Source organism: Sciurus vulgaris (assembly GCF_902686455.1).
Source record: "Sciurus vulgaris genome assembly, chromosome: 2".
Lineage (NCBI taxonomy): Eukaryota > Metazoa > Chordata > Mammalia > Rodentia > Sciuridae > Sciurus > Sciurus vulgaris.
The window spans coordinates 189,678,110-189,705,480 of record NC_136462.1 but is presented as its reverse complement, the minus strand read 5'-3'; the positions used below and the strand labels follow the sequence as shown (position 1 = coordinate 189,705,480).

Genomic DNA, 27,371 nt, shown 5'->3' with positions numbered 1-27,371 from the left:
AACACTAAGACAATATTGTGATAACTTCCCATGTTTGAAAGGTATAACCATCCATCTCCTGAAAGGCTATGAAGATCAAAATTTCTGCATAAGTTAACATTTCTAGAAAAGGGACACATAGCTATCAGTGTGATCGTCTGAATAGCCATAAATGAATTCTACCCCCTATTCCAAGAGAAGGGCTTCACATGGGAATGACAGGGTCTCCTGCCAATTCCCATGTGGGAGCCAGATTGTGCAGGGTCTCAGGTTTTGTCCTTCCTGTGACAATGGGAAGCTACTGAGGTCTTTCATAGGATAAGAGGCAAGATGCACATTCTGAGGCAAGCTTTCCAATTGTGTGGCAGAGGTCATATTGGAGAAGGGCCATTGCAGATGTAGTAAAGCCATTGAGAGGCTACTACTGCCAGAGTCCATCCAAGTTTGGACTAGGGTGGTGGTAGTGGATTTAGAAGTAGGAAGATTTGAGACTGAGGGGGGTAAAAATTAATAGACTTCATACGGAAGATCAGGAGGGAAAGTGAAGTGGAAGAGGGGGTGGGGAAGCCCTCTGATTTTGGCTTTTGCAATAGAATGAGAGTGGGGCCATCTGTGGAAACAGACCACTGGAAGAGAACCAGAGAACTGGGGGAGGAGCACATCAAGTCATGAGCTTGGTTTTAGAAGTTGGCTGGGGATGTGGTTTAGTGGTAGAGTGCTTGCTTGGAATGTACAAGGCCCTGGGTTTGAGCCTCAGCACAAAAAAAAAAAAAAAAAAAGTTATGTCAGGTAGAATGAGACACGACACCCAGGAGTGGACTAGTCATCCTAAAGCAGGTGCAAATTGAAGATGTGATTATAAATCACATACCAAGGAGGAGAGAAGGCCTCTGCCTGAAGAAGTGCCGGGATTCAGCATTTGAAGAGAAGATGGAATCACAGAAACTTGAAAATTTGAAATACATTTGAGAGTCAGGTATGGTGGCACGTGTCTACAGTCTGAGCTTCTGCAAGAGGCAGAAGCGGAAGGATCACAGGCTTGAAGCCAGTGTGGGTAGTTTAGAGAGGTCTCATCTCCAAAAAAAGACCATTTGTGGAGAACAGGGAGATAGGAGTTAAAGCAGAACATCAGTACAACCTTGAAGACTCAGTTGGATTTATTGCTGGGGAACTTATGGCAGTACCCATGTGCTGGGCTGTGATCCTTGCCCATATCTTTTGACTGCCCCGATACAGGGGAGACCACAAAGCTGAGGTCTACACCCCTAATGGTCCCAAAGAACCTTCCTCAGAGACTTCTCCATTTCCTGCAGGGGAGGGAGACCCTGATCTGGGAAGGCATTCTAAACATTCCTACATTTAATTACACAACCCCTCCAGCAGCCCAGGGCCTGGAAGCAATTTCTTGCTTCTAAAGGTGTTTGCCTGCCCTGCAAGGTGCTGAAGCCAGGGGTCCAGAAATGCCACGCATGTCAGATTGGGCAATTTCCCAGATCATAGCTTTTCCCCTTTTTCAGTCCCTTGTATGATGGTACCCATTTAACCATCCACTGCACTGCGATGGGCCAGGCATTTCTAGTTTGAAGCTGTTACCAAGAGTCTCGCTCTGTTCCAGCGTACACACCCTGTGTACGTTAGTACTTTCGGGGGTTCTTTCTTACAGCCAAAGCCTCAGTCAAGTCTGCTCTTCACTTTGCCTCCGGCTCCCTCAGGCTCAAGAAAGCCTCCTATGAGGCAAGATTTTGCAGCACTTTTAATGCACAAAACAAAAGGAAAGTGGCTGGCTGGGTGACCAGCCTTCATTCCATTTACAAGGCTCAAGTACAGATACAGTTCAACTGGGAAATGAGTTGTAGTTCACAGGCCTCAGCTGAGAGCAGGCAATGCTATTTCTCTTGACAGCCACAGGAGTGAGGATTCCATTTTCTGGGGATGAAAGGGGAAAGACAGTTGTTTCTACAAGATGGCAGCATGCAGTATTCAGCTAACAGAACCAGCCAGGGCGCAGGGGAAGGCCAGGCAGGGCAGCTGGTGCAGGAGCGCCCCCTTCACTCTTTACCGTTGCAGCAACATGGAGCATCATTTCTGTGACGCTGTCAGTTTCCATGGTGCTTCAAAGCCAGCAGCACAACATGGTTCTCAGTTTCTGAAAGGCAGCCTGAGGCCCAGTTCTCCACAGCTGCTTCTGGGCTCAGCTGCTCTGTCCCTGTCCTCCCACCATAGCCACCCACCTGTTTTCAGTGCATGTATGCCTTTGGCTGCTCCATGGCCTGGTGTGCCTGCAACACTGCCACAGCCTCTTCTATCTGGGGACACAAGTAGGAGGGGCTTAGTGCAACTTTCCAGCAGGATCCCGAAAGAGCCTGGGCCTCCCTCTCCTCGGCATGATAGATAAAGGGTCTGTGGACCCTCATCCACTGCTGCTTGCAAGATCCCATGCCCCAGTGTCACCTTCTCAGGATAGAGGTACACTGTTGGACACTGGGGAAAACCTTTATACCAAGTCAGAATATAGCTCCATGTACCAAAACCTGAAGTAGCAAACCCTCAGTTAAGGCCCTCTCCCATCAGGCATGGTGGAGCACAACTGAAATCCCAACAGCTTGGGAGGTTGAGGGAGGAAGATTTTGAGTTCAAAGCCAGCCTCAGCAATTTAGCAAGACCGTAAGCAGCTTGGTGAGACCCTGTCTCTAAATAAAGTACAAAGGGCTGGGGATGTGGCTCAGTGGTAAAGCACCCCTGGGTTTATCCCCAGTACCAAAAACAAGAAAAAAGGCGGCCCTGTCCTACACCAACATCCAGCAGGCCTTCAGGTAGCGTGAGCAAGAAGATCCGCTTCATCTGGCCTAGCGTCTGGGACAGCCCTTGTCCTTAGCTCTCCTGCTGACAAGGCTCTACCTACCTTGGCATGGAGGGACTCTGGAGACTCCAGCATGAGCAGCAGCTCTGAGTTATCAATCTCCAGTAGCATGCCTGTGATCTTGCCAGCCAGCTGGTTGTGTACGTGGTGGACAAGTGGGTAAAGACGTTCTCCTGTGTAGACAACCGCTGATGGCTTATGCCACACCTGGCCCATACATACCCTAGCACCCAGGATTGGTATTGGGTGGAGCAGCGAAGACATCTGGGTTCTTAACCCAGTGCTCCTTCTAGGCTGTGTCACTTAATAGGGACATCTTTTCTCAACTGCAAAGTACCCATGGCAAACCCTGCCTTAGAAGACAGTTTGAAGAATCAAATTTGATACTGTGATAACAAATTATAGCACAGGACCTAACAAAGTCCGTTACTGTTTAAAGACTACTCTTGTTCATTTTGCAAGAAATAGTTCTAACTAGACACATCTAGACAGAATATGATAGAGCTGAACTTGAGACTTTTTGGAGGGTGGGAAACAAATACATAGGATAAATTCATCTTCCATTATGCAGTATTTCTAGCAGTAGGTCTAGGGTTGGTGTTGGGCATGTGGAGGGTCCAGCCAGGATTAGGTTCTTAAATGGGGGGGGGGGGGGGGGGGGGGGGGGAGAAAGGACTTCCCCAGAGGAAAGTGACATCATTTACAGAGAATTGTTAAGAAAGCCTTCTGCTTCAAGTACGTTCAAAATTTTTCTTTATAGCCGAGGGATTGGATATGGAATAGCAAAACCCTAATAAGCTGAGGAATCAATGGTATGGAGGCTTTCAGTGAGGAGATCTCAGTGACCATGCAGGGAAGCAGCTGCAACCAGGAACAAGCCTGCTCATTCAGAGATCATGACGTCTTTTAGCAGGGCTTGACGTGGACTCATGTCATAGATGGAGGTGAACCAGGAATTCAGAGCGCAGTGGGAACCACCGGTTCTTAGGCCAGTGCACAGATTTTTCCCACCTCCTTGCAGTAGGCACCAGGAGACAGATGAAATTGGCAACAGCTTCCTTCCGGTAGAAGAGATAAACTAACACCCTGGGCCACTTCCCAGCATAAATTCAAGGTCCTACCCTTTCTTACTCTGCCTCCTGATCCTGCATATCTATAGTGTCTCCCATCAAAGTGAATCATGGAACAGCAGAGCTGGAAAAAGCCTCAGGACCTTGGTCTGACCAGTGTTTTAAAAATAAAATAGAGGCAGCTCGGGTAAGGTCACCTGGCAGCTCCGTGAGGTTCGCAGCAGCTCGCCAGCTCCCAGCCCTCCTTTTGCTGCCCCAGTGTAGGGGTGTCAGCCACTCACCAATCATCTGCTTTTGCTCATGCAGGGGCGCTGCAGCCAGCATGGACGCAGTCAGGGGCTCCTGGCCAGGCACGTGCACAGCAGGCTCCTGGACCTACACAGTGCCGGAGACATGCCCCTTAACCACAGGGATGGGAAAGGCCTCCAAATACTTAAAGTGAACACAGGCCTCCAGGAAGGGTCTGGAAGAGGGGAGCAGGGGATAAGGTCTGGACAATCAGGTGGGGCAGAGACCCTAACAAGGGCATGTGGAGTAGAAGACAAAGTTATGTTCTAACTTAGATGTGCTCTGAACCCATAAGGCCCCTAATCAGCGATACCAAATGAAAATCATGCATCACTAATCACTAAGTGCCAAATAAAGCACCTTATCGGGTAGCTTTATGGACACGTCCCCAGAACACCCTGTCACATTTTGGTAACTTTAAAAGTGTTTTTGTTGTTCAAAGACCACACTTTCATTATGCAAAAGATAGTTCAATTGGACACATTGGAATTCTAGACAGGATATGATAGTGCTAAATTTGAGGCCTCTTTTGGACAGGAAAATAAAAAAATGCACAGCCTTTTGTTTAATGATAGTGGATATTTTTAGTCCTATTTTGAGGCTTAATCACATTCCTTCAATACCCAGCATATTCTTAGACTCTCTTCACTTGCTGTTCAAGAGAAATACTATGGAAATCCAAATTAATTTTGGTAAGAACCTAGGCAAAGCAAATAATAACTAGAAAATAAAATAAGACCCTGGTCCTCTTTCCTCTTCTGCTGACTGCACACAAGTATGGAACTTTACAAGCAACACATTAGCCAAGGTTCTGAGCCAGGATTCCCAGAGCCCCGACGAGGTTGGGCAGCTGGGCCAGCCTTACCCTGTGGGTGTTGTGTACAGCTGAGGGACATTTGTATGGCAGGAGAGGCCGGCCTGGTGTAGAACATCCCACCCCACTGGGGCCTGTGGTCTGGGTACCAATGTTGGCTGTAAAAAATAAACAGGGTTCAAATGGCTGCTGTCCACAAAACAAAACCCCAAACAAGCTAACACATTGGTTAGGGCATAAAGAAATTAGAACACTTGTGCACTCTTGGCAGGAGTGTAAACAGCCGCTATGGAAAAACAACACGAGGGTTCCTCAAAAAATGACAATTACCAAATCATCCAACAATTCCACTTTGGTATGTACCCAAAGGAATTGAAAGCAGGGTCTCAGAGGTTTGTAAACCCACATCCACAGCAGCAGCATGCACAATAGCCAACAGGTGGAAGCAACCCAGGTGTCCATCAACTGATGAGTGGATGAGCAACTTGTGGCATATTATTTATGCCACAATGGAATATTATTTAGCCTTAAAAAGGAAGGAAAGTCTGACACACGCTACAGCATAAGTGAATCTTGAGGACACAGTGCTAAGTGAAATAAGTCAGTCACAAAAGGACAAATTTATATAGTTCCACTTACATGCAATACCTGTCACATTCTCAGAGACAAAGTAGAATGGTGGTTTCCGGGCAATGGAAGGATGGGGAAGTGAGGAGTTGGGGTTTAATGGGTATAGAGTTTTGCAAGGAGAATAAGTTCTGCAGGTGGTGATGGCTGCACAATTGTGAATGAATGCACCAAATGCCACTGAATCATACACTTAAAAATGGGTAAGTGAGCCGGGCACAGTGGCACACACCTATAATCCCAGCAACTTGTGAAGCCAAGAACGAAGGTTTGCAAATTTAAGGCCACTTTCCGCAACTGAGCAAGGCCCTAAGCAACTTGGTGAGACCTCGTCTCAAAAATAAAAAGGGCAGGGGATGTGGTTCGGTGGGAAAGCTCCTAGGTTCAATCCCAGGACCAAAAAAGAGGTTAAGTGATGCTGGGCAGAAGAGCGCATGCCTGTTAACCCAGCAATGCAGAGGCCGAGGCAGGCAGGTCACGAGTTTGAGGCCAGCCTTAGCAACTTAGTGAGACCCTGGTTGAAAATTAAAAAAGGACTGGGAATATAGCTCAGTGGTAGAATGCTCCTGGGTTCAATCCCCAGTACCAAAAAACCCACAAGTTAACTGGTAAATTGTTACATTTTGCCACAATAAAAAAGCAGGGTATCAGGGCCTGGCAGCCACCTAAGGCCAAGGACCAAGTCTAGCTTGTCCATACAGAATCCCCACTTGCCGAGCGCAGGACCAGCACACAGGCGTGAGGTTTGCTGAATGAAGCAATGGCTGTGCTGGCCTTGGAGCCAAAGCCTCCGCCCTGTTCACAGCCACTGTGGTACAATTCAAGATTCAGCTCCTTGCTATGTGTTCTCAGTAATCCTCACAAAAGGGACACACTATTCTAACTCTGTTTTAAAGAACAGGTGATCAGAGACAGGAGTTAGCAAGGGCCACCGAGTGAGCAAGTCCCAGGAGCTGGTGGCCAGGCTAACTCTACACGACATACACGGCCTCCAAAGTCAGCCTGGCCTTCCAGAGGCAAGGTCACTATGGAGGCCTGTCTCGACTCCCCTCCAGTGCCAACCCAGCAGAAACTTGCCCTCCCCTCCTCACACCCACATTCCTCTTGGCCCTGCCCACACTCACCCACTCGCTGGGTGTGGGGCACCGGGTTTAGCTCCTGGGTGGAGGCCTGGCTGATGCTGACGGGGGTCCGGGGGCGCCGAGGCATGCCTGTTGGCCGGACCACTGAGGTGGCTGGAGGGTAGACAGCTTGCAGCACAGAGAAAAGCGGGGAGAGTAAGTTTGTGGGGATGTAATCACCATGCCCTGGAGGTTCCAGGGCTGGGAAGGGGAACTAGAAATTGACAGGAGAGATGAGCGACTTCACCTCAACCCAGAACACCAGGGAGGAGGAGTGTGGAAATCTGCAGTGACAAAGCCGGCTCATGTCTGCCCAGAGCCCTGAAATGCCTAAGTACCAGGGTCATGCACCCAAGTCCCCCAAGACAGTGTCAAGTGAATGTGAAGTTGTTTCATAGGGAGGTTATTCAGCAGTATAGCCAGAGGAGTCTCATTTTCTCAGCTTTATACGATTTTTTTGGGGGGTACCAGGGATTGAACCCATAGACCTTAACCACTGAGCCACACCCCAGCCCTTTTTTTATATTTTTATTTAGAGACAGGGTCTTGTTGAGTTGCTTAGGGCCTCACTAAGTTGCTGAGGCCCACTTTGAACTCACTAGTCACCTGCCTCAGCCTCCCCGATTTTTCAGCTATAAATGAGAGAAGCCTTGGAGATAAGGGACAGTGGTTCCAGCGCATGTCTTCTACAGCCTGGCTACTGATGGGGCACTTCATGCACACTCATTCAGGCCCACGCTGAGAAGGGGAAACTGAGGCAGAGAGGTGAAGGAACCCCACCCTGGGGCTTGACCCCTGCATTATACACTGCTTCCTGGGTCCCTCACCCACAGGCTGGGCTGAGGGTAAGGGGGCTGCGTCACTCACATGAAGGTCTGTGTGGCTGGGCCGTCCACCTGGGGGCAGGCTGGATGGGGGCCATGGAGCCAGAGGCACAGTATGCAGCCTGGGCTGGAGGCTGTGTGGGAGAAGAGGACCTAGAATGAGGGGCTCCGCAACAGAGGAGGGTGAGTGCGAAAGCTCATGCTCTCAGGATACTACTGCGGGAACTCTCCTGTCCCCTCCAGGGAACAGGTTCGCAAAAGCCCTCAAAGCTGGCTCAGAAGGTCCATTAGCCCTGAACCCTTTAGGGAAAGAGCTCAGTTTTCAATCCCTGCTCCTCATCAGGCCTCCGTGCCAGTTGAAGCAACTGCCAAAATAAGGGGGATGTTACCAACCTGGTGGCCTTCAATGGCTTACGTCTTCCTACTTCCTCTAAGTACCATGAGGTCCTTTCCCAAACCATGTTCCTCAGAACAATCATCCAAGGAGATGTTAACAGGCATCCCACAAAAACCACCATGAAGCTGCGGAAATGCTACCTGCTTTCTGCCTCTCTGGGAGTCATAATGGATGTCACCATATTAGGTAGGATGGTGGATACAGTAAAGAAATTTAGGCTCCTTTTGTTTGCTGCAACATCTCCCCAACTTATTTGACCAGAGGAATCTTCCTGCACAACATTCAAGAACCTCTCAGGCGCGGAGATGCCCCCTGACGCTCCACCTTTCTACAGATGGGGCGACTAAGCTTCAGGGTTTGGGACAGCTGCCTAGGGAGCTTTCTGCAGAACCTCTCCCTGGGAAGCTCCCGCCTTCCTGCTCTACCTGACTGTCAGGGAAAGGGTGTGGCGGGAGCTACGGGCAGACTGTCACCTGGGGCATAGCGGGCAGGAAGTAGCTGGAGGGCTGCTGGAAGGAGCCCAAGAGGGGGCGGCCCAGGGCCCGCACCGTGGAGAGGCGCTGCATGTACTGGTTGGTCAAGATGGCCTTCCGCTCCTCTTTGCGCTGGGCCAGTGCCACGTACAGCGGCTTGGTGCCCACGATGCGCCCATTCATCTCTGTCACAGCCTTGGTCGCCTCTTCTGGAGAGGAAAAACACACAAAGCCAAACCCCTTGCTGTGGCCACCCTCTGTCATCACCTAAAAGCAAGACAAGACAAGGGTTGCTGGGGTGGAGAAGGAAGACTCCTGGGCCCTGCTCCCCCCTCCTCCCCCAGGAAGCCCCGTGAGACACCTGTGCTCAGGGGATAAGCCGAGCACCCTGTGTTTACTGAGGCCACTGTGTGCCAGACACTGTGCCTTAATGCAAGGCTCACATGCCCAGTCTCCTGCTGGGGGAGGTCCTGCAGCTCCTACTTTATGGGAAGAAAGGGAACTTGTCCAGGTCACCCAGCCAGGGACCGAAAACCACCAGAGGCGACCTCTGTTGCCTCTGCAAGGCCCTGGGCCAAGTTCTTTAGGAGTTTGGGGAAGATGTTCTCAGCCTTATTAAAATAACCTCACTGTTTTGGAGTAACTTCAGATTTACAGAAAAGTCACAGGCACAGTACAGAGCCCTGGGCCTCTCGCAGCCTCCCCAGCGCTAGCCGGGCACATTCTTCCAGTCTCCGACCCCAGCATGGTGCTGTTAGCCAGGACACTGCTAGCTCACCTCACTCCACACTTCATTTGGACCTCACTTTTGTAACTGATATTTTTTCTCTTCCAGGATCACATCCACATTTCGCTCTTAAGGTTTCCTGGGTTGAGATGCTGGCCTGGCTCCTGCATGCTAAGGGCTAGAGCTCTTCCCAACCTCCCCTTTCCGGGCCCACGCTCTAACTCAGTGGTTTTCAAACGGCCACCCCCCAGCTATACTGGGGGTATGTCCACAGATCCCCCCAGGGGAGTCATTATGGAATTCTGGGGCTGTGAACTTGATGGGGAAAAGTGACATCCTTATTTTCACATTAGCATTTCCTTCCATTATGAATATGGCAATATTATCATGGCAATATTAACCAGGCCTGTGACTCTCATGAAGAGAAATCATGTCACTGTTCTAATCTCAAACTGTCACTTACTCTGCTACCCTGAGAGATCTTAGTTTAATGCATTAATAAAGAAGCTTTTACTGCTGCCACTTAAGTATTTTGATGTTAGACTTCAATAAAATTGTTTATAATCCTGTGAATTTTATCATTTGAAAGTATTTTTACAAAGGATCCACAGGCTCACTGGACAGAGGTGTTGACACAAAAATACTGTTAAGAATTTCTGTTCAGAACTGTTAGTAAGATGCCAGGCTTGGTGGCGTACACGTGTAATCCCAGTGACTCAGGAGTCTGAGGCAAGAGGATTGCAAGTTCAAGGCCCGTCTCAGCAATTTAGCAAGGCCCTAAGCAACTTCGTAAGATCTTGTCTCAAAAAATAAAAAGGGCTGGGCCTGGTGGCATACACCTGTAGGTTCAGCAGCTGGGGAGGCTGAGGCAGGAGAATCACCAGTTCAAAGCCGGCCTCAGCAACTTAGCAAGTCCCTAAGCAACTCAGTGAGACCCTGTCTCTAAATAAAAGAGTAACAAGGGCTGGGGATTTTGTTCAGTGGTTAAACACCTCTGGGTTCAATCTCCTGTACCAAAAAAAAAAAAAAAAAATTAAAATAAAAGTATAAAGGGCTGGGGGTGGAACTGGGGTTGTGGTTCAGTGATTTGATTCTTAGCACCACATGTAAATAAATAAAGGTTCATCAACAATTAAAAAAATATATATATATTGAAAAACAGGGGGCTGGGGTTGTGGTTCAGTGATTTGATTCTTAGCACCACATGTAAATAAATAAAGGTTCATCAACAATTAAAAAAAATATATATATATATTAAAAAACAGGGGGCTGGGGTTGTGGCTCAGTGGTGGAGTGCTTGCCTAGCACGTGTGGGGTACTGGGTTTGATTCTTTGCACCACATATAAATAAATGAATAAAGTGAAGGTCTATCAACATCTAAAAAAATTTTTAAAAAAGAACTGTTGGTAATTAAAAAACATGGTAATGATAAAAATTAGTATACATGTAGAATTTACTATGAATTTGACTGTGAGCTAAGTATAGTAGTTAATTTATATATCAACTCATTTAATTTTCACAATCACTACTTTATATAAAATGGAAAATACATAAAATTATATAAAATCCTCATAACCTGCTGGGCACAGTGGTGCACACTTGTAATCCTAGTGGCTCAGGAGGCTGAGACAGGAGCATCACAAGTTCAAAGCCAGCCTCAGCAACTTAGTGATGCCCTAAGCAACTCAGCAAGACTATCTCTAAATAAATACAAAAATGGGCTGGGGGTGTGGCTCAGTGGTTAAGTGCTCCTGGGTTTAATCCCTGGTGCCAAAAAAAAAAAAAAAAATCCTCTTCACCTGAGGCCTACTGAAAAGATGATCACCCCAGGTGCCTCAACTCTGAGCAATCCAGATTTATATATTCCCTTTGTTCAGGGACTCTAAGGTCAGTGAATCTCCATGTGCCGAACGATGACAAGCACCCCTGTCCTGCCGCATATGCAGTGCATCTGCTCCGCAGGCAGCCCCGTTGCACAGCGCTCAGGAGCCTCTAGAGGTAGCTTCCATTTCTGGGTTGCTTCCACTTGCCCAGATTCTACAGCTAGGAAATAGTAAAGAGTCCAGCTTTCCAGTACCTACTGCACAAGGTGTGCCTGTACTTGCTCGCAAAGAGGACCCGTAGCTTTATATCAGGTTTGGTCAAATTCACCGAGTCCCATAGCTTTCTGTCACATTTTTTCAAAAGGCCCTTTACCTGCCACCCCCCCCCCCCAATTAGGACCCCTTCCTCCAGATACCAGGCTCCCTGAAAGAAGTTTAGGGTTGAATTCAACAGTTAAGAGAAATTCCAGATTGCCTTTTAAGGCCCCAACCATCATATATGTGCAGGTCCCCAGCCCCGCTGTCCACACTGATCTCTGAGGAAGGCTCCTAATCCGCCCCCACACCTCTTCACTGCCAAGTCAAATGCTGCCTGCACTGCCCCTTCCTCCAGGAAGCCCTCCCTCCTATCATGTCACTGGCCAAGGCCAGAAAACAAAGGTCCACAGAAATTTTGAGACATAAATTTCCAGAATCTGGCATACAGTAGGCACTCAATAAATACTTTCTACAGTGCACCCCAACAAATCCAGTAGTAGACCATATGTCTACTTTCTTCCTCTTCAACCTAGACAAGGTTACAGCCGGACTCCAAGCTCTACGAGGGTCAGAGCCCTAAAAGGCCCAGCACCCACTCCCTGACCGCCCAGTGAGGGGCTGGTGGGGGCCCCGGGGTGGGAGGATGAAGGGGTGGCTGTGCCCTGGAGGTGCCCCAGGCCTCACCTTCGCACTGGTGATCACTCCGTAGGGAGAGAACACCTTCCTCAGCCTCTCGTCATCAATGGAGTCATCCAGATTCTTCACGTACAAGTTCACGCCCTGTAGGAAAGGGCACTGCTCGATTCCCCGCCCCCAAAAGCCCCAGGTCGCCTCTGAACTACAGGGCTGCCGTGGCCACAAGGGTCATCAAGAGCCCTGCCAGACAGCCTCCTGTTCAGACTCCCACAGCACCCCGGCATCCCAGTGGCTCAGCACGCCTGTTACCCAGAAGCTGCAGCCCCCACAATCCCTCGGCCCCTCACTGCCAAGCCAAAGGCTGCCTGCACTGCCACTTCCTCCAGGAAGCCCTCCCTCCTGCAGCCCTCATTCACTGCATGGGTCCCCACCTCCCTGGCCTCTTCACACTTATACATGGGAGCCACAGAGGGATGCCGAGTCCCACAGCAGGTTAAAGCTCAGAGCTCAGCTGGAACACAGGTCTCCACATGTCAAGGAGGAGCAGCTGGAACCAGAGCTCCCCCAGGCGGGGTCCAGCTGCCAGTCCACCACCAGCTGGGTGCCAGGCACTCCCCTGGGTTCTTGTACACATTTTAACGTTTAATCCTTAAGAGATGGAAACTTTAATCCTTATTTTGCCCACATCAAAACCGAAGCACAAACAGGTCAAGTGCATCGCCTCTGATCATCCAGCCCGTAAGTGGCAGACAGAGCTGACTCCCGAGGTCTAACCTCAGCCCCTCAGCACTGGATGATGGCTGTTCCCAGGGCCTCGATGTCCTCCTTCCAGTCTGCCCAAGCACAAACGTGTGTGAATGCACGACAGAACTGAGACCCCACAGTCGCACAGCTGTATATCCTGCTTGCTCATGTTGTGTGCTGAGAATGGTCTCCTCCAAGTTTATAACCCCCCGAAACTGTGTGCACAATGGTGCCTGCATGGGTACACACCAGGGTTTCTCAACCTCAGCATAGTGACATTTTGTGTCAGATATTTCTTTGTTGCAGGGTGTACTGTCCATCATAGGATATTGCCAGCCTCCCTGGCCTCTACCCAGTAGATGCCAGTAGCACCCTGCCCCCGAAACATGACCACCAAAAATTTCACACATTGCCAAATGTCCCTAGGGTACAGAGGAAAAACTGCTCCTCACTGGGAGCTTCTGAGGACGGGTGTAGGTACGTGTGGAATACACCATACGCTTTGGGGTGCACACACATACGCTCTTCTCCATGAGGGATCTAGAACTTCTTTTAAAAACCTTTGAGGGGGCTGGGCACAGTGGCACACGCCTATAACCCCAGTGGTTCAGGAGGCGGATACAGGAGTTCAAAGCCAGCCTCCGCAACTTAGCGAGGCCCTAAGCAACTCAGCAACACTGTCTCTAAATAAAATACAAAATAGGGCTGGGGATGTGGCTCAGTGGTTGAGTGCCCCTGAGTTCAATCCCTGGTACCCGCCCCCCCCCAAAAAAAAAAAAAACAACTTTTGAGGGGTTCATTTCCCATAGAAGGCTTAAATTGTAAAAGATCTACAATTTTTAAACATTAACTTAATATAATTTTAATGACTGCACAACATTCCCACTTTTAGATGTGACATATTTGGCCTGATTATTCTCAGCCTGGAGTAGGATTTTCTCTATGAGCATTTGGACTATACAGGGCCCTTTGTCCATGAGTGGAGGATGCAACAAGTATGGAGTGGGCAGAGGCAGAGGATGCCAACCAGTCCCACGGGAAGGCCCAGCCTCACCTGGTAGCGGTTCTGCCTGTCCTGCTTCATCTGTTCGAACCTGCGCTTCAGTTCATTCTGCCGCTCTGCCCGCTTCTGGGCTCGGCCCACATACAGCAGCCGCCCGCTCACCTCCTTCCCATTCATTTGGTCCACAGCCTGGGGAGGGGAGCAAACTCTGGGTAATCTTGGCCTCTAGTCCCACCTTTTGGGCCTAAGAGGGGACTACCTGCAAACCAGACTGGCCTTGTGAGCCAAGAATAATCAGTACCAGAAAAAGGTCATTTGAAAAGTTTTGCAGAGTGAATTATAGATTTTTAAAATTTGATTAGGTTTCTATTTTGGAAAACAAAATTGAGATTTGCAAAGTTTCCCCTATTTAAAATTTTAATCATTTTAAATTTAATAAAAATTTTAAATTTAAAATTTAATCATTTTTAAATATATTCAAGTATTCCCATATTTTAAACACACATCACTCAATGAAAGCAGCCAACCTGTAAAAGCTACACGCTGTGTGATTTCCAATATATGACATTCTGGAAAAGGTAGAATGTGAGGTCAGTAAAAAGATCAGTGGTGGCCAGTGGCTGGGGGGTAGGGAAGGTTGAAAGAGCACAGATTCTTAGGGTAGCAAACACACTGATATTAAAACAATAAATACATGTCCTAATACAGTTGCCCAAACCCACAGAATGTACAACCTAGGCATGAGCCCTCCTGTAATAAGGATGCATCAGTGCGGATTCATCAGCTGTAACAAATATGTCACTCTGGTGGGGGACGCCAACAATGGGGGAGGCCATGCACATGGAGGGGTAAGGGACATATGGAGTATCTGTGCCTTCCACTCAATTTTGCTTTAAAAAATAAAGTCTGATCACCTTCATACCCAAACCAGGCAAAGACACATCAAGGAAATAAAATTTTAGACCAATATCCTTGATGAATATACATGCAAAGATCCTTAACAAAATATTGGCAAACCATATCCAAAAACATATTAAGAAAATTGTGCACCACAATCAAGTGGGGTTCATCCCTGGAATGCAAGGATGGTTTAACATCCGTAAATCAGTAAACATAATCCATCATGTCAATAGACTTAAGGATAAGAATCATATGGCTATTTCAATTGACGCAGAAAAAGCGTTCGACAAAATACAACACCCCTTCATGCTCAAAACACTAGAAAAAATAGGGATAGTAGGAACATACCTGAACACTGTAAAGGCTATTGATGCTAAGCCCATGGCCAACTTCATTCTTAATGGAGAAAAACTGAAACCATTCGCTTTAAAAACTGGAATGAGAGAGGGATGTCCTCTTTCACCACTTCTATTCAACATTGTCCTCAAAACTCTAGCCAGAGCAATTAGGCAGACCAAAGAAATTAAAGGGATACGAATAGGAAAAGAGGAACTTAAGCTGTCACTATTTGCGGATGACATGATTCTATATTTAGAGGATCCAAGAACCTCCTCCAGAAAACTTCTAGACCTCAATGAATTCAGCAAAATAGCAGGCTATAAAATCAACACGCATAAATCTAAAGCATTTTTATATGCAAGCGATGAAACAGTTGAAAGGGAAATGAGAAAAACAACTCCATTTGCAAAAGCCTCGAAAAAAATGAGATACTTGGGAATCAATCTAACCAAAGAGGTAAAAGATCTCTACAATGAAAACTACAAAACACTGAAGAAAGAAATTGAGGAAGACCTTAGAAGATGGAAAGATCTCCCATGTTCTTGGATAGGCAGAAGTAATATTGTCAAAATGGCTATACTACCAAAAGTGCTATACAAATTCAATGCAATTCCAATTAAAATCCCAATGATGTACCTCACAGAAATAGAGCAAGCAATCATGAAATTCATCTGGAAGAATAAGAAACCCAGAAGAGCTAAAGCAATCCTTAGCAGGAAGAATGAAACAGGGGGTATCGCAATACCAGAACTTCAACTATACTACAAAGCAATAGTAACAGAAACGGCATGGTATTGTCTACCAAAATAGACAGGTAGATCAATGGTACAGAATAGAGGACACGGACACAAACCCAAATAAATACAATTTTCTCATACTAGACAAAGGAGCCAAAAATATGCAATGGAGAAAAGATAGCCTCTTCAACAAATGGTGCTGGGAAAACTGGAAATCCATATGCAACAGAATGAAACTAAACCTCTATCTCTCACCCTGCACAAAAAAAAAAAAAAAAAAAAAAAAATCAACTCACAATGGATCAAGGACCTTGAAATCAGACCAGAGACCCTGCATCTTACAGAAGAAAAAGTAGGTCCAAACCTTCAACTTTTGGCTTAGGATCAGACTTCTTAACAGGACTCCCATAGCACAAGAAATAAAAGCAAGAATCAACAACTGGGATAGATTCAAACTAAATAGCTTTCTCTCAGCAAAGGAAACTATCAGCAATGCGAAGAGAGAACCTACAGAATGGGAGAATATCTTTGCCACTCATACTTCAGATAGAGCACTAATTTCCAGAATATATAAAGAACTCAAAAAAATCTACACCAAGAATACAAATAACTCAATCAACAAATGGGCTAAGGATATGAACAGACACTTCACAGAAGATCTACAAGCAATCAACAAACATATGAAAAATGTTCACCATCTTTAGTAATAAGAGAAATGCAAATCAAAACTACACTAAGATTCCATCTCACGATTATCAATTAGAATGGCGATTATCAAGAATACAAGCAACAATAGGTGTTGGAGAGCATGTGGGGAAAAAGGTACACTCATACATTGCTGGTGGGACTGCAAATTAGTGCAGCCACTCTGGAAAGCAGTGTGGAGATTCCTTAGAAAACTTGGAATGGACCCTCCATTTGACCCAGCTATCCCACTCCTCAGCCTATACCCAAAGGTCTTAAAATCAGCATACTACAGAGATGCAGCCACATCAATGTTCATAGCTGCTCAATTCACAATAGCCAGACTGTGGAACCAACCTAGATGTCCTTCAATTGATGAATGGATAAAGAAACTGTGGTATATATATACAACGGAATATTACTCAGCCATAAAGAATAATAAAATTATGGCATTTGCAGGCAAATGGATGAAATTGTATGACTATCATGCTAAGTGAGATAAGCCAATCTCAAAAATCCAGAAGACGAATGATCCCACTGATAAGCAGATGATGACACATAATGGGGGGTGGGAAGGGGGCAAGAATGGAGGAAGGAGGGACTGTATAGAGGGAAAAGAGGAGTGGGAGGGGTGGGGGGGAAGGAAAAAATAACAGAATGAATCAAACCTCATTACCCTATGTGAATGTATGATTACGCAAGTGGTATGCTGTTACTCCATGTACAAACAGAAACATGTATCCCATTTGTTTACAATAAAAATAAATTTAAAAAAAAATGGCATCATTCAGGTCAAACCCTGACAGAGACAGAATGAAAGAAAAAATAAATAATTAGTCTGTTAGAAAATAACTTCAATTCAAGATCTTACTTCAACTACATGTGGGTAACTTGAACACAGGAGCAAGCAAGGTGACATGATTACTGCTAGGTGTGATGGCACATGCCTGTAATCCCAGCTACCTGGGAGGCTGAGGCAGGAGGATCCAAAGTTTGAGGCCAGTCTGGGCAACTTGGTGAGACCTTGTCTCAAATTTAAAAGGTCTAGGGATATAGCTCAGAAGTAGAGCATTCCTGGATCAATCCCCAATTTAAAAAAAAAAAAAAAAAAAAAAAAAGACAATTGTAATCATCCTTTACTTCATGTTGTATTTCACAGTAAAAAAGAATCCTTTTTGCTAACTATGAGAACTGTAAGTCTTTAATAAACGTTTGTGTCTTTGCTGGGCATTGCAACATACATCTATAATCCCAGGGACTCGGAAGGCTGAAGCAGGAGGATTGCAAGTTCAAGACCACTCTCAGCAACTTAGCAAGGCCCTAAGCAACACAGTAAGACCATGTCTCAAAATAAATAAAAAGGGCTAGCAGGTGTGGTTCAGTAGTGAAGCATCCCTGGGTTCAATCCCTAATACCAAAAAGAAAAAAAAAGAAAATATTTGTGTCTTAAACTAAGGATCTAGCAGACTTAGGCCAGTTAACTGCATAAAAATTCTGCATCCTCTGTAAGAAATCATCTTCTCTGTGTTATCTATGGACATTGAACTGAATTTTCATTAGCTCAACCACAAAAATCAGAAGTCAGACCCAAGCATCGCCTGACTCAGTGGCTAGGATTTTTTATGGGTTTTATTTTTTACACTAGTGTTAGTGAGGATAAATGTTTGAAGAATAACTGTCTTAAGTGGCCAGTTCATGAGTAAACATTTACATCTGATGATGATTTTGCTTCCCTGCCTAAATATTCAATTCTTTGAACCTCAAGGTTTAGAAGTGACCATGGAAGGATGAAGGATGAAGCCTGTGGCCCAGAAGGGCCCTCACCGCAAATGGGACTCTTCCACCCTCTTGGCCCAAGCAGAGGGGACTTCCTTCCCCTCCACAAGCAGCTGGAGGGCCCTGCTCCTGGTCTCCCTTCTTTCTGGCTCGGTACCTCCTCCCTGGAGCAGAGCCGTGGGGAGGATCCTACCTTCTGGGCTTCCTCATGCTTTTCAAAGTTGACAAAACCAAAGCCCCGGGAGTGGCCGCTGTTGTCCCTCATCACCTTCACGCTCAGCATCTTTCCTGGGAAAGACCAACCTGGCTCAAAGGGGAGCTGGGGAGCCCCGGATGTTCCCTCCCCAGGAAGGCCCTCGTCCATGGCACACCTGGGTGTAAAAAGAGGAGCAGTAGGGGTCCCCTCCTCCCTTGGGGAACACACACACCAAACGGGGAGAAGAGGTCCCGCAGGCCCTGCTCGCCCACGTCCGCATGGAGGTTCTTCACATAGATGTTGGTGAACTCCAGGGCCCGAGCTCCCAGCTCTGCCTCCCGCTCCCTGCGAGACTTGAAGTGGCCCACGAAGCTGTGGACACACCACCAGGTTAGGAAGCTGCCAGCCCTTAGCCACCCCCTCACCACACCCCCTACCCACCCAGGAACTTTGGGTCACTTGAGCCGGTCGCTGTCCTTCCCTGCCTCCACATCCCCCACTGAGCAACTGGGCAGGGCCATACCCCATAGATTGAACCTATCCAAGACCCTCCAACAGCCAAGAGGCCGTGTTCCAGAGCTTGTCCCGAGGGTAAGGTTCAGAAGACTTCATTCTTGTGACGAACACACACCATATACCAGGCAGCTAAGAGCACAGGATGTAAGAGCATGAATTTGGGATTCAGACAAGAACTTGAATCCTCAGTCTGCATCTGGCTCACTGTGCAGCCCTGGGCAAGTTACTTCACCTCTCTGAGCCTGTGCTCATTCTTATAAAACTGGGATCAAACTCACATCACAGGGCTTTCCTCAGTCATTTAACACATACTGGGTGCACTAGAAAGGCAGGGCTTAGTCGATCAGACAAGGCCAATGCCAGTGTCACTCTGGTGGATGGACTGAAGTCACTTAAATACGACATTAGTTTTAAGTAATTTCCAAGTTCATGTAAGCACATCTTGGTGAGCACCCTTTTCCTTTTTCCTTTTTATTTATATTTTTAAAGAGTCTCATTGATGCTCAGGCTGGTGTCAAACTCCTGGACTCAAGCAGTCCTCCTGTCTTAACCTCCCAAGTAGCTGGGCCACCAGATATGCACCACCACACCTAGATGGCACGTACCCTCAAAGGAAAAAAAAAAAAAAAAGCATAGCTGTGTGCAGGAGCCATGCTTATAGTCTCAGGGACGTGGGAGGGTAAGGCAGGAGGATTGCAAGTTTGAAGCCAGACTCATCAACCTAGCAAGACCCTGTCTCCAAACATAAAAAGGGCTGTAGGTGTAGCTTTGTGGTAGAGCACCCCTGGGTTCAAACCCAAGAAAGAGAACTGAGCACAGGAAATGCTGGTGGTGATGAAAAGCAAATGGTAGAGGTAAATCTGAGTAAATAGTCGCTAACAAAAATGACGCCTGTTTGAGAACTGGTAAAAGCCCACCTAGAGCGGTGTGATAGGTCAACAGGACCCGCTCCTGAGGGACCCAGGCAAAATGCCCCGGGTGCATCTCACGGCTCAAAGCCACCTTCACTCCACAGCACTGAGGGCTGGGTCACCAGCCAGACAGAATCAACACTGGGGAGGGGAGCGGCCAGAAGCAGGTTCTCGCCAGCATCTGTGTCTTCCTATCTGTGAAGTGGGGTTGCCACTGGACTTGGACAGGCTAAGCATGTGCCTGCTTTTCCTTCTGTCCCCAAGTCCCGTGAAACAACACACAAGCCATACTGAGAAGACTGGTAAACAGATGAAATCACTGAGTCCAGGGATGAGTTGGCCTTCAGCTGTCCCCTCTCAAATTTTGAGATCATCACTTCATTTCTGACCCAGGACACCTCTCTAACACCCAGTCTGACATTAGGAGAGAGTCCCTGAGAGGTCAGGCAGCTTGCCCTGAGGTCATGCTTCCAGGAAGACTGCTGCCCAGTGTCTGGGACCCATCTTCCTAGTTGGTGGCTGCCATGATCCTATCCCTCCAGCCACAGTCCCTCCCCCAGGCAGGTCACTTACACTTTGCGGTCATTCAGCAGCATCCCATTCATGGTGCTGATGGCCTGCTGCGCAGCCTCATGGGTCTCAAAATGCACAAAGCCGAAGCCCCGGGAGCCATGCTCGTCACATACCACCTGGACCATAGGGAGGAAGGATAGACAGATCATCCACCCCCAACAGGAGGCTCCAGGAGAAAAGGATGACAAGTGAATGTCCAGTACCCAAGCGCGTGCTATGTGCATGTGTAAGACAGTCCTGTGAGGACTGGGGTGGAGCTCAGTGGGACAGAGCTTGCCCAGCATGCACAGGCCCCGGGTTCCATCCCTAGCACCAAAAATAGAAAGATAATCCTAGTCATGAAACAGCCCTGTTGCAGAGATGGGAAACCAAAGCTGGAAGAGATCAGTCCACTTGCTTAAGCTAACAGAGTAAGAAGGAGTTATACCCTCAGCATGAACACATTCCACCTACACCACGAGCCAGCTGTAACAGCCTCCCTACGCCAGCGGCTCTTCAAACCCCCATCTTTGCAGCCCATTTTCTTTCTTTTTCAACAGGACTGGGGATTGAACCCAGGGACACTCTATCACTGAGCTGCATTCCCAGCCCTTTTATTTATTTTTTATTTTGAGACAGGGTCTCACTAAGTTGCCTAGCGAGGCCTCAAACTTGTGATCCTCCTGCCTCAGCCTCCCAGGTAGCTGGGATTACAGGCATGCACCACTGTGCCCAGCCTGGGATGTTCTAAAATGTGATTCTGACCAGTCTCTTTAAGCTCCAGTGGCTTCTACTGTGCACAAAACTCTCAGCATATGAGGCTTTCCAAATGACCTGCACAACTAATCCTGCTTCTAATGCCCAGCGCACACCCCCGACCTCCCCAACCCCAGACAGGGCTCTTTCATCCATGCTCAGTCATGCTGACTGGGACCCCACTCTGGGTTGCACACCTGCCAAGGGCATCATATACTTTTCTTGTTATGTTTGCGAGGAGAACCCTGCCAGACAATTTTTAACCTGAGTCCAAAAGGGAAAATGGAAATAAATGACTAGTCCAAGGTCAGCCAGCAGAAATAGCTCCTTAATTATTTGACCTGCCACTTGGATACTTTCCAGCACTGCAAGTGCCCTTCTGCTGGCTGTACATCCTAACTCGGTTCATCCTACCACAAGCCTATGAGGAAGGTTCCTCCTACCACTGTCTCCTTTTTAAGAGAAACCAAAGTATGGCAGGTTAAACAAGTGGCCCAAGATCACATAACCAGGAAGTGGAAGAGACAGGATTTGAACCCAGGACATCTGGCCCCAAAGACCATGGTCTGACCTCATGTTGCCTCCCTGCTAAGCAACTGAGTTTGGCACTTCAGTGACCTGACTGAGGTCATGCACTCTTCCCACAGCCACACGGAAACCTCCCTGACAGCCAAATGGCTCTCTCCTTCCTCATCATGATGACCATGCTTGTCCCTCAGAGCTGATTTCCAGCTATTCCTAAAAATCTCACCATCTCCAACTGGCCTAAGAGTGCCCAGGGCTAGGGACCACATGTGCCTTGTTTCTAACCTGGCCCACAACAGGGCTTCATTAAGCCTGCAAAGAATCGCCTGTATCACACACAGCTTTCAGTCTAATCCTCAGTGTCCCAGAGGACCTCGAGGTCTATATGGGGGGAAGGACATACTATTTCCTGTTCAGTTTTCTTCAGCGGCAAATTCATTAGTTCAAATTCTGATTCTGCCACAAAAACTCAACCCTCAATGCAGCATAACTGTGGACAAGTGACTCCAACTCTCAACTTCTATTCTCAAGTGCAACTCAGTGGTCCTCCTTTGCACACTTTAAGGGACTGTGGAAAGAAATTGGATGTGGCCATATGTGCAGAAAACCTAGCGCAAGGAGGAACTTAATGAATCTGCCATTGCTACTTAAGGGTGTCTGTCTTCCACTGATCCTCAAAAATGGGGAGCAGCCCCATCACAGGGAACCTTAGCATATTACTGTACCTGAAGCCTCAGTCTGCTCCTCTGAGCCACAAGGAAAGTCCCTCATCTACAGGGAAGGTGCGAGGCATTAAAACTTAAGAACTGTGCCTGACACAAAGTAGTACTCAGCAAATATTTATTGAGCACCTATTATGTGCTCATGGCCAGTCAAGATAATGGGATGCAATAGTGACTAAACACAAGGTCACTACTCTGATTGAACTTGCATTCTTTGGAAGAGAAATCTTTTTGTTTTGATGCTAGGAAATCAAACCTAGGGCCTCGTGTATGCTAGGCAAGTGCTTTATCATTGAGCTACATCTCCAGCTCCCAAAGACATCTTAAGATGTGGCAAGGACTGGGGTGTAGCTCAGTAGTTGCATTTGTATTTAGTATGCATGACAGAAACAAGATGTGATCCATTGATTGCCATGACGGCCCCCATTCATGGCCTTCCTGTAGGCTTTATCCTGTAATTTCTAGTGCCCTCTCACACTGTATGTGAGCTAGTCTTGTGTCTTTCTTTGGCCCATATTTGGCAGAAATGATGGTGTCTCAGTTGAGTTCAAGTCTCAGGATGTCCAGTGAGTTTCCACTTTCTGCCTACTGGGGCCCTGCCACTGCCAAGAGAATGGCCCAAGCTAGCCTGCTGGAGGATGGAAGGCCACAGGGAGGAAAGCCGAGTTTCCCAGCTTACAGCCAAGCACTGCCTCATATGCCCTAGAGGCCTCCCATCAGGCTCAAGTGGCATATGAGGGAGCCCAGCCAAGGCCAAACCAAATTGCCCGCTGAGCTCAGAACAAACCTCTAACTGCAGAATTATGATCTAAATTAATGGTTGTTGATAGCTACCACTGGGCTGGTCACACAGAGAGCTCACAGATTTTAAAAAAAAAAATTTTTTGTAGTTGTAGGTGGACACAATACCTTAATTTTATTTATTCACCTTTATGTGGCGCTGAGGATTGAACCCAGGGCTCCACCACTGAGCACAACCTCAGACCTTGATAGAGCAGCTACTGTGCTTGCTGTACCTGGGGCCTCACCGAAAGGACCTTGTAAACTGTAAAGGGAAGTGTTGGTTAGCATCCTGTCCCACACAGGTATTTGTGGCACACCCACCTTGCACGAGAGGATGTTCCCAAAGGTGGAGAAGGTATCATATAAAGCCTTGTTGTCAATGGAATCCTCCAGGTTCTTGATGAAGATGTTGCCCACACCTGATTTGCGGAGTCCTGGGTCTCTCTGGGACCACATGATGCGGATGGGTTGGCCTTTGATCACCTCAAAGTTCATTGTATCCAGTGCCCTTTCCGCTGCACAGGAAGAAAGAAAGGGATTTCCTGACCTTGAACATCTCTGATGCTTAGTTAAGAGTCAGAAAGCAAGCCATTGTCTGGTTCTCACCTGAGACATGAGCCTAAAAGCTCAGGAGGGATGGGCTGAGGAATAAATGCGCATGGTGCTACTCCCAGCTCCCACTACCATCTCACCGTAGGCATGCGAGCAAGGTTTCCTATCCCCATTTCACGGAAGGAAAACTGAGGCTTATAAGGATGAAAGGTCAGTGACAGAGCCAGCTCTGTTCTGTCCTCTGAAGCACAATGAGTCAATGAGAATGTAACAGATGGGTCCAAATGACAGCAGCGGTATAAGGAAATCAAAGCTCAGAGGTGATAAAACAGCAGAGCTGAGATTCAATCTCAAGTAGTCTGCCTCTGAGGAAAGTGAACGCTGCTTGAGCCAGTTTCCTCACCTATAAAGTGAGGAAAATGACATTACCTGCCTCTCTCACAACAAAGAAGCAATGCCACCTACCAGGCTGTTGGACAGACCGGAAAGTAAGGCATGCAATGTGACATGCCTGCACTTTGCACTGATGTGCAATAGGAGTTTGGTAGATGGCCAGGTCCACCCTCATGCCACTGCCACAGCCTCTAGGATAATACACTCTGCTCTGGGGACTCAGTTTCCGAGGCATGGAGGGAGCGGAGGAAGCGCAGGGGAGCAAGCCTCAGGAGCCCTTGTTCTTCATCTAGTCCTGGCATCAGCAGCCAGGGGCAAGACTCCAGGTCTCTGCAGCTCAGTTCCCCTGTCTATGAACTGGGACCAAAAGGTCAAGTCCCGCTGCACTCGCCATGCTTGCAGAGGGGTTGGGAAGCCAGGAAAAGATAGCAGGTGGGAGAGCAGAGGAAGGGGAAAAGCACCCTGCAATCCATTTCAGCTACAGCAAACCCCCAACTCAGGTGAACTTGCCCAAGAAAGTAAGTCACTTTCTTGTGGACGTGGGTGGGGCAGGCCTTTTTGGGTCATGTTTCTGGAGGGTTACACCACAATATTACAGCTACTATTCATTATTTTTCAATGCAGGTTCTCATTCCGCATGTGTGTGTTGGGGGGGTGGTTGGAATCCATGGCCTCACACACGCTAGGCAAGCACTCTACCAGAGTGTCATCCCCAGCCCACTAACCACTTCCCTTTTTTTCTTTTTAGACAGAGTCTTGACAGCTTGCCCAGGCTGTCCTCCGACTTGGGATCCTTCTTGCCTCCGCCTTTCAAGTTGGACTCATTGGGATCACACAGTTCTCCGTTCTTTCTGCTCTGGCGGGTAAGCCTTAGCCCTGTCTATAGATTGTGAGGTCCTGGGGTGGTTCGCCTCAGCTTGGCTCCTTTATCCTCTACTCTCAAAATAGGTGCAGACATACTCATCTACAAATTCTCCTCATCTACATACAAATTCTAATCAATCCTATGGGCGCTGAGAAACCAGCCCGGAAGGGAGGACTTTTCCGGGATGGAGAAAGTGGAGACACCAGTGTAGATCAGGCTGCCTGGAAGGCTGCCCGAGGCTTCTGCACTCTCCAGCTGTGTCATCTTGGCCATCTTCCTCCCCAGGTGCTTCGAATCTCTCATCCTCACAACCACGCTCGAAGGCAGAAAGGACCCCCATTTTGCCGACAAGCAACAGAGCTCGGAATAGTTGGGTAACTACAGCTGCTGGGTTTCTATTTTGGGCGGCGGTCAGATCTGCCTTATCCCAAGGCTTTCGCTGTTTTCACTTGTCTCTCCTCTTTACAAAGCAGGGCAATACTTGTAAACAACGCGGTTAATTGCCAATTCTCGCCTCACTTACTGAGCCCCTTCCACGACCCTGCATCTCCGGGTCTCAGTTTGCCTGGCTGCAAAATGGAAGATTAAAGAGAGGGCGGCCACTGCGGGGTGCGGTCTATCTGGACCTGGGGCTCCCCCGCTCCCGCTCGCCCTCCCCGGGGCTCACCGTCGGCAGGCTGCTGGAAGTTGATGTAGGCATAGCCCAGCGAGCGCCTGGTGGCCACGTCGCGGCACACGCGGATTGACAGGATGGGGCCGGCGGGCGAGAACGTCTCGTAGAGCATGGCCTCGTTCACGTCTGGGTGCAGGTCGCCCACGTAGAGCGAGGCGAGCGGGTAGCCCTGACCACCGGCGTTCATGGTGGACCCGGCCGGGTGCGGGGCAGACCAAGAAGCGGGTCACCGCGTGACCCGCGCTCAGTGGGCAGGAACCTGGCCTGCGAGTGCCCGTCCGCCCCTTCCCTTTACCGCCTCCCGCGCCCTGCGCGCCAATCGCCGGAGCCCAGCCCCACCCCACCTGGGGGCCCTCAGCCACCTCAAGGCGCAGGTGGGGGACATCTCGGAGCCCGCGTCGGAGGAGGGCGCAACCCCCGTCCGACCCCGGGTAGAGCCGCCGCGGCGCGGGCGGAGCAGCTCAGCAGGGCGGAGGGCGGGGCTACAGATTGAGTTCTAATCCCGGGTGGGGCAGTGCCTTTCTGGACCCATTTTCCTTCTCTGTGAAATGAATGGGGACTCCCTCTTGTCAAGGATTAAAAACTGCTTTTTGCGCTTTTCACTTACAGAGGGGAAAATTCCGAGCCAGACACGCTGTTTCAACTTGGGTGCAGAATTGCTATCCTGCCTGCGGAAAGGCTTTTCTGAAACAGCGCGATCCAGTCCGCCGTTCTGTGCAGAGAATGGAAACGCCTTTGTGACTGGGGACTAAAGGCTGCGCCTGAGAACCCGAGGATCCCTATTCTTAAGGCCTCCTTGCCACTCGCTGTTATACCGCCAAGACCACTTCGTGACGCATCACCTCCCACCTCTGTGGAGCAAGTCTTTCCACCTGCATTCACCAGGGGTTTACTTCTGATCCAGCCTGCATGGGAACAGTAGGGACCTAAGAGCAGAGAGGGGCCAAAGAAGTGCCCCTAAAATAAGCAGTGAGGCTGTTTGCAGCCTCAATCTATGTGAGGAAGGACCGTTTTGTTAAAATTCCTGTCCATTGTAGACTAATACTTTTCTGTGCTTCTGCCAGGATCTCAGGCTTCTCCTGGCCTTAAATTGGGTGTGGCTTCCACAGGTTTAACAGCTCCTAAACTGAGGGCAGGAGTTGGTCTGACTGTCCAGCCGCACACTAGGATGCACCAATTCTTATCTTGAGCCCGAGTACCCCTCTGTGATTTGTCTCCTTGTGGGAGTGGATGTTTTTAAAAGGGGTGTAAACCCTATGAAGAAGCAGTGCTGCAGGTTATCATGAACAGCAACAAGAAGATGACCAAAAGTCATGCAACCATAAAGTACGTTGGTTCCATCTCACTGGCTTGGTTGTAGTGAGGGTTTAAAAACAATGAGGGCTTGGAAGTACTGCAAACTAATCGTGCATACCAAATCTTACAAGCCACAAAAAGGACCTGCCTGGGTGGTTTGCTGTGGAAGGTGACAGGCCTCAAGTAATGGGTAAGAAGAGACTGTTTAATTAATGGTAATCTCTTTACCACACTTGAAGGATGAAATTAAGCTATTTGCCTATTTTTTCTTTTTTTGGCGTGGTACTGGGGATTGAACCAGAGCCTTGCACGTGCTAGGCAAGTGCTGTACCACTGAGCAACTCCCTCAAACTTTTATTTTTTTTTGAGACAGGGTTTTGATAGGTTGCCCAGTCTGGCCTTGGACTTGTGATCCTCCTGCTTCAGTCTCCCAAATAGCTGGGATTACAGGAGTGTACCCATCACCCACCTGTTTTATCTATTTTTCAAGAAAAGAGCTAAAAATAGATGTGATCAGAGTACGTACTTAGTTCTGTAGCGATAGAGATAG

General features: G+C 48.2%; 1 protein-coding gene across 6 annotated transcripts; it reads right to left on the bottom strand.

The window, feature by feature from the left end:
- Positions 1–669: 669 nt before the first annotated feature.
- PABPC1L (poly(A) binding protein cytoplasmic 1 like) lies at positions 670–25,788 on the bottom strand. 6 transcript variants are annotated; one of them, XM_079126955.1, is made up of 15 exons: positions 25,520–25,788; positions 23,364–23,557; positions 20,278–20,393; positions 18,510–18,649; positions 18,275–18,369; positions 13,697–13,834; positions 11,947–12,042; positions 8,454–8,720; positions 7,627–7,717; positions 6,763–6,888; positions 5,063–5,169; positions 4,191–4,284; positions 2,882–3,012; positions 2,211–2,285; positions 670–1,905 (listed from the first exon to the last, which is right to left on the bottom strand). In XM_079126955.1, exons 1-14 carry the CDS (start codon positions 25,710–25,712, stop codon positions 2,217–2,219), a joined length of 1,857 nt encoding a protein of 618 aa, XP_078983081.1. In that variant the 5' UTR covers positions 25,713–25,788; the 3' UTR covers positions 670–1,905; positions 2,211–2,216. The 6 variants fall into 6 exon arrangements, 5 of the variants coding, with proteins under 5 accessions (XP_078983081.1, XP_078983080.1, XP_078983082.1 ...); XM_079126954.1 differs by having other exon boundaries at positions 670–3,012; XM_079126956.1 differs by having other exon boundaries at positions 670–3,012; positions 8,529–8,720.
- Positions 25,789–27,371: the final 1,583 nt, after the last annotated feature.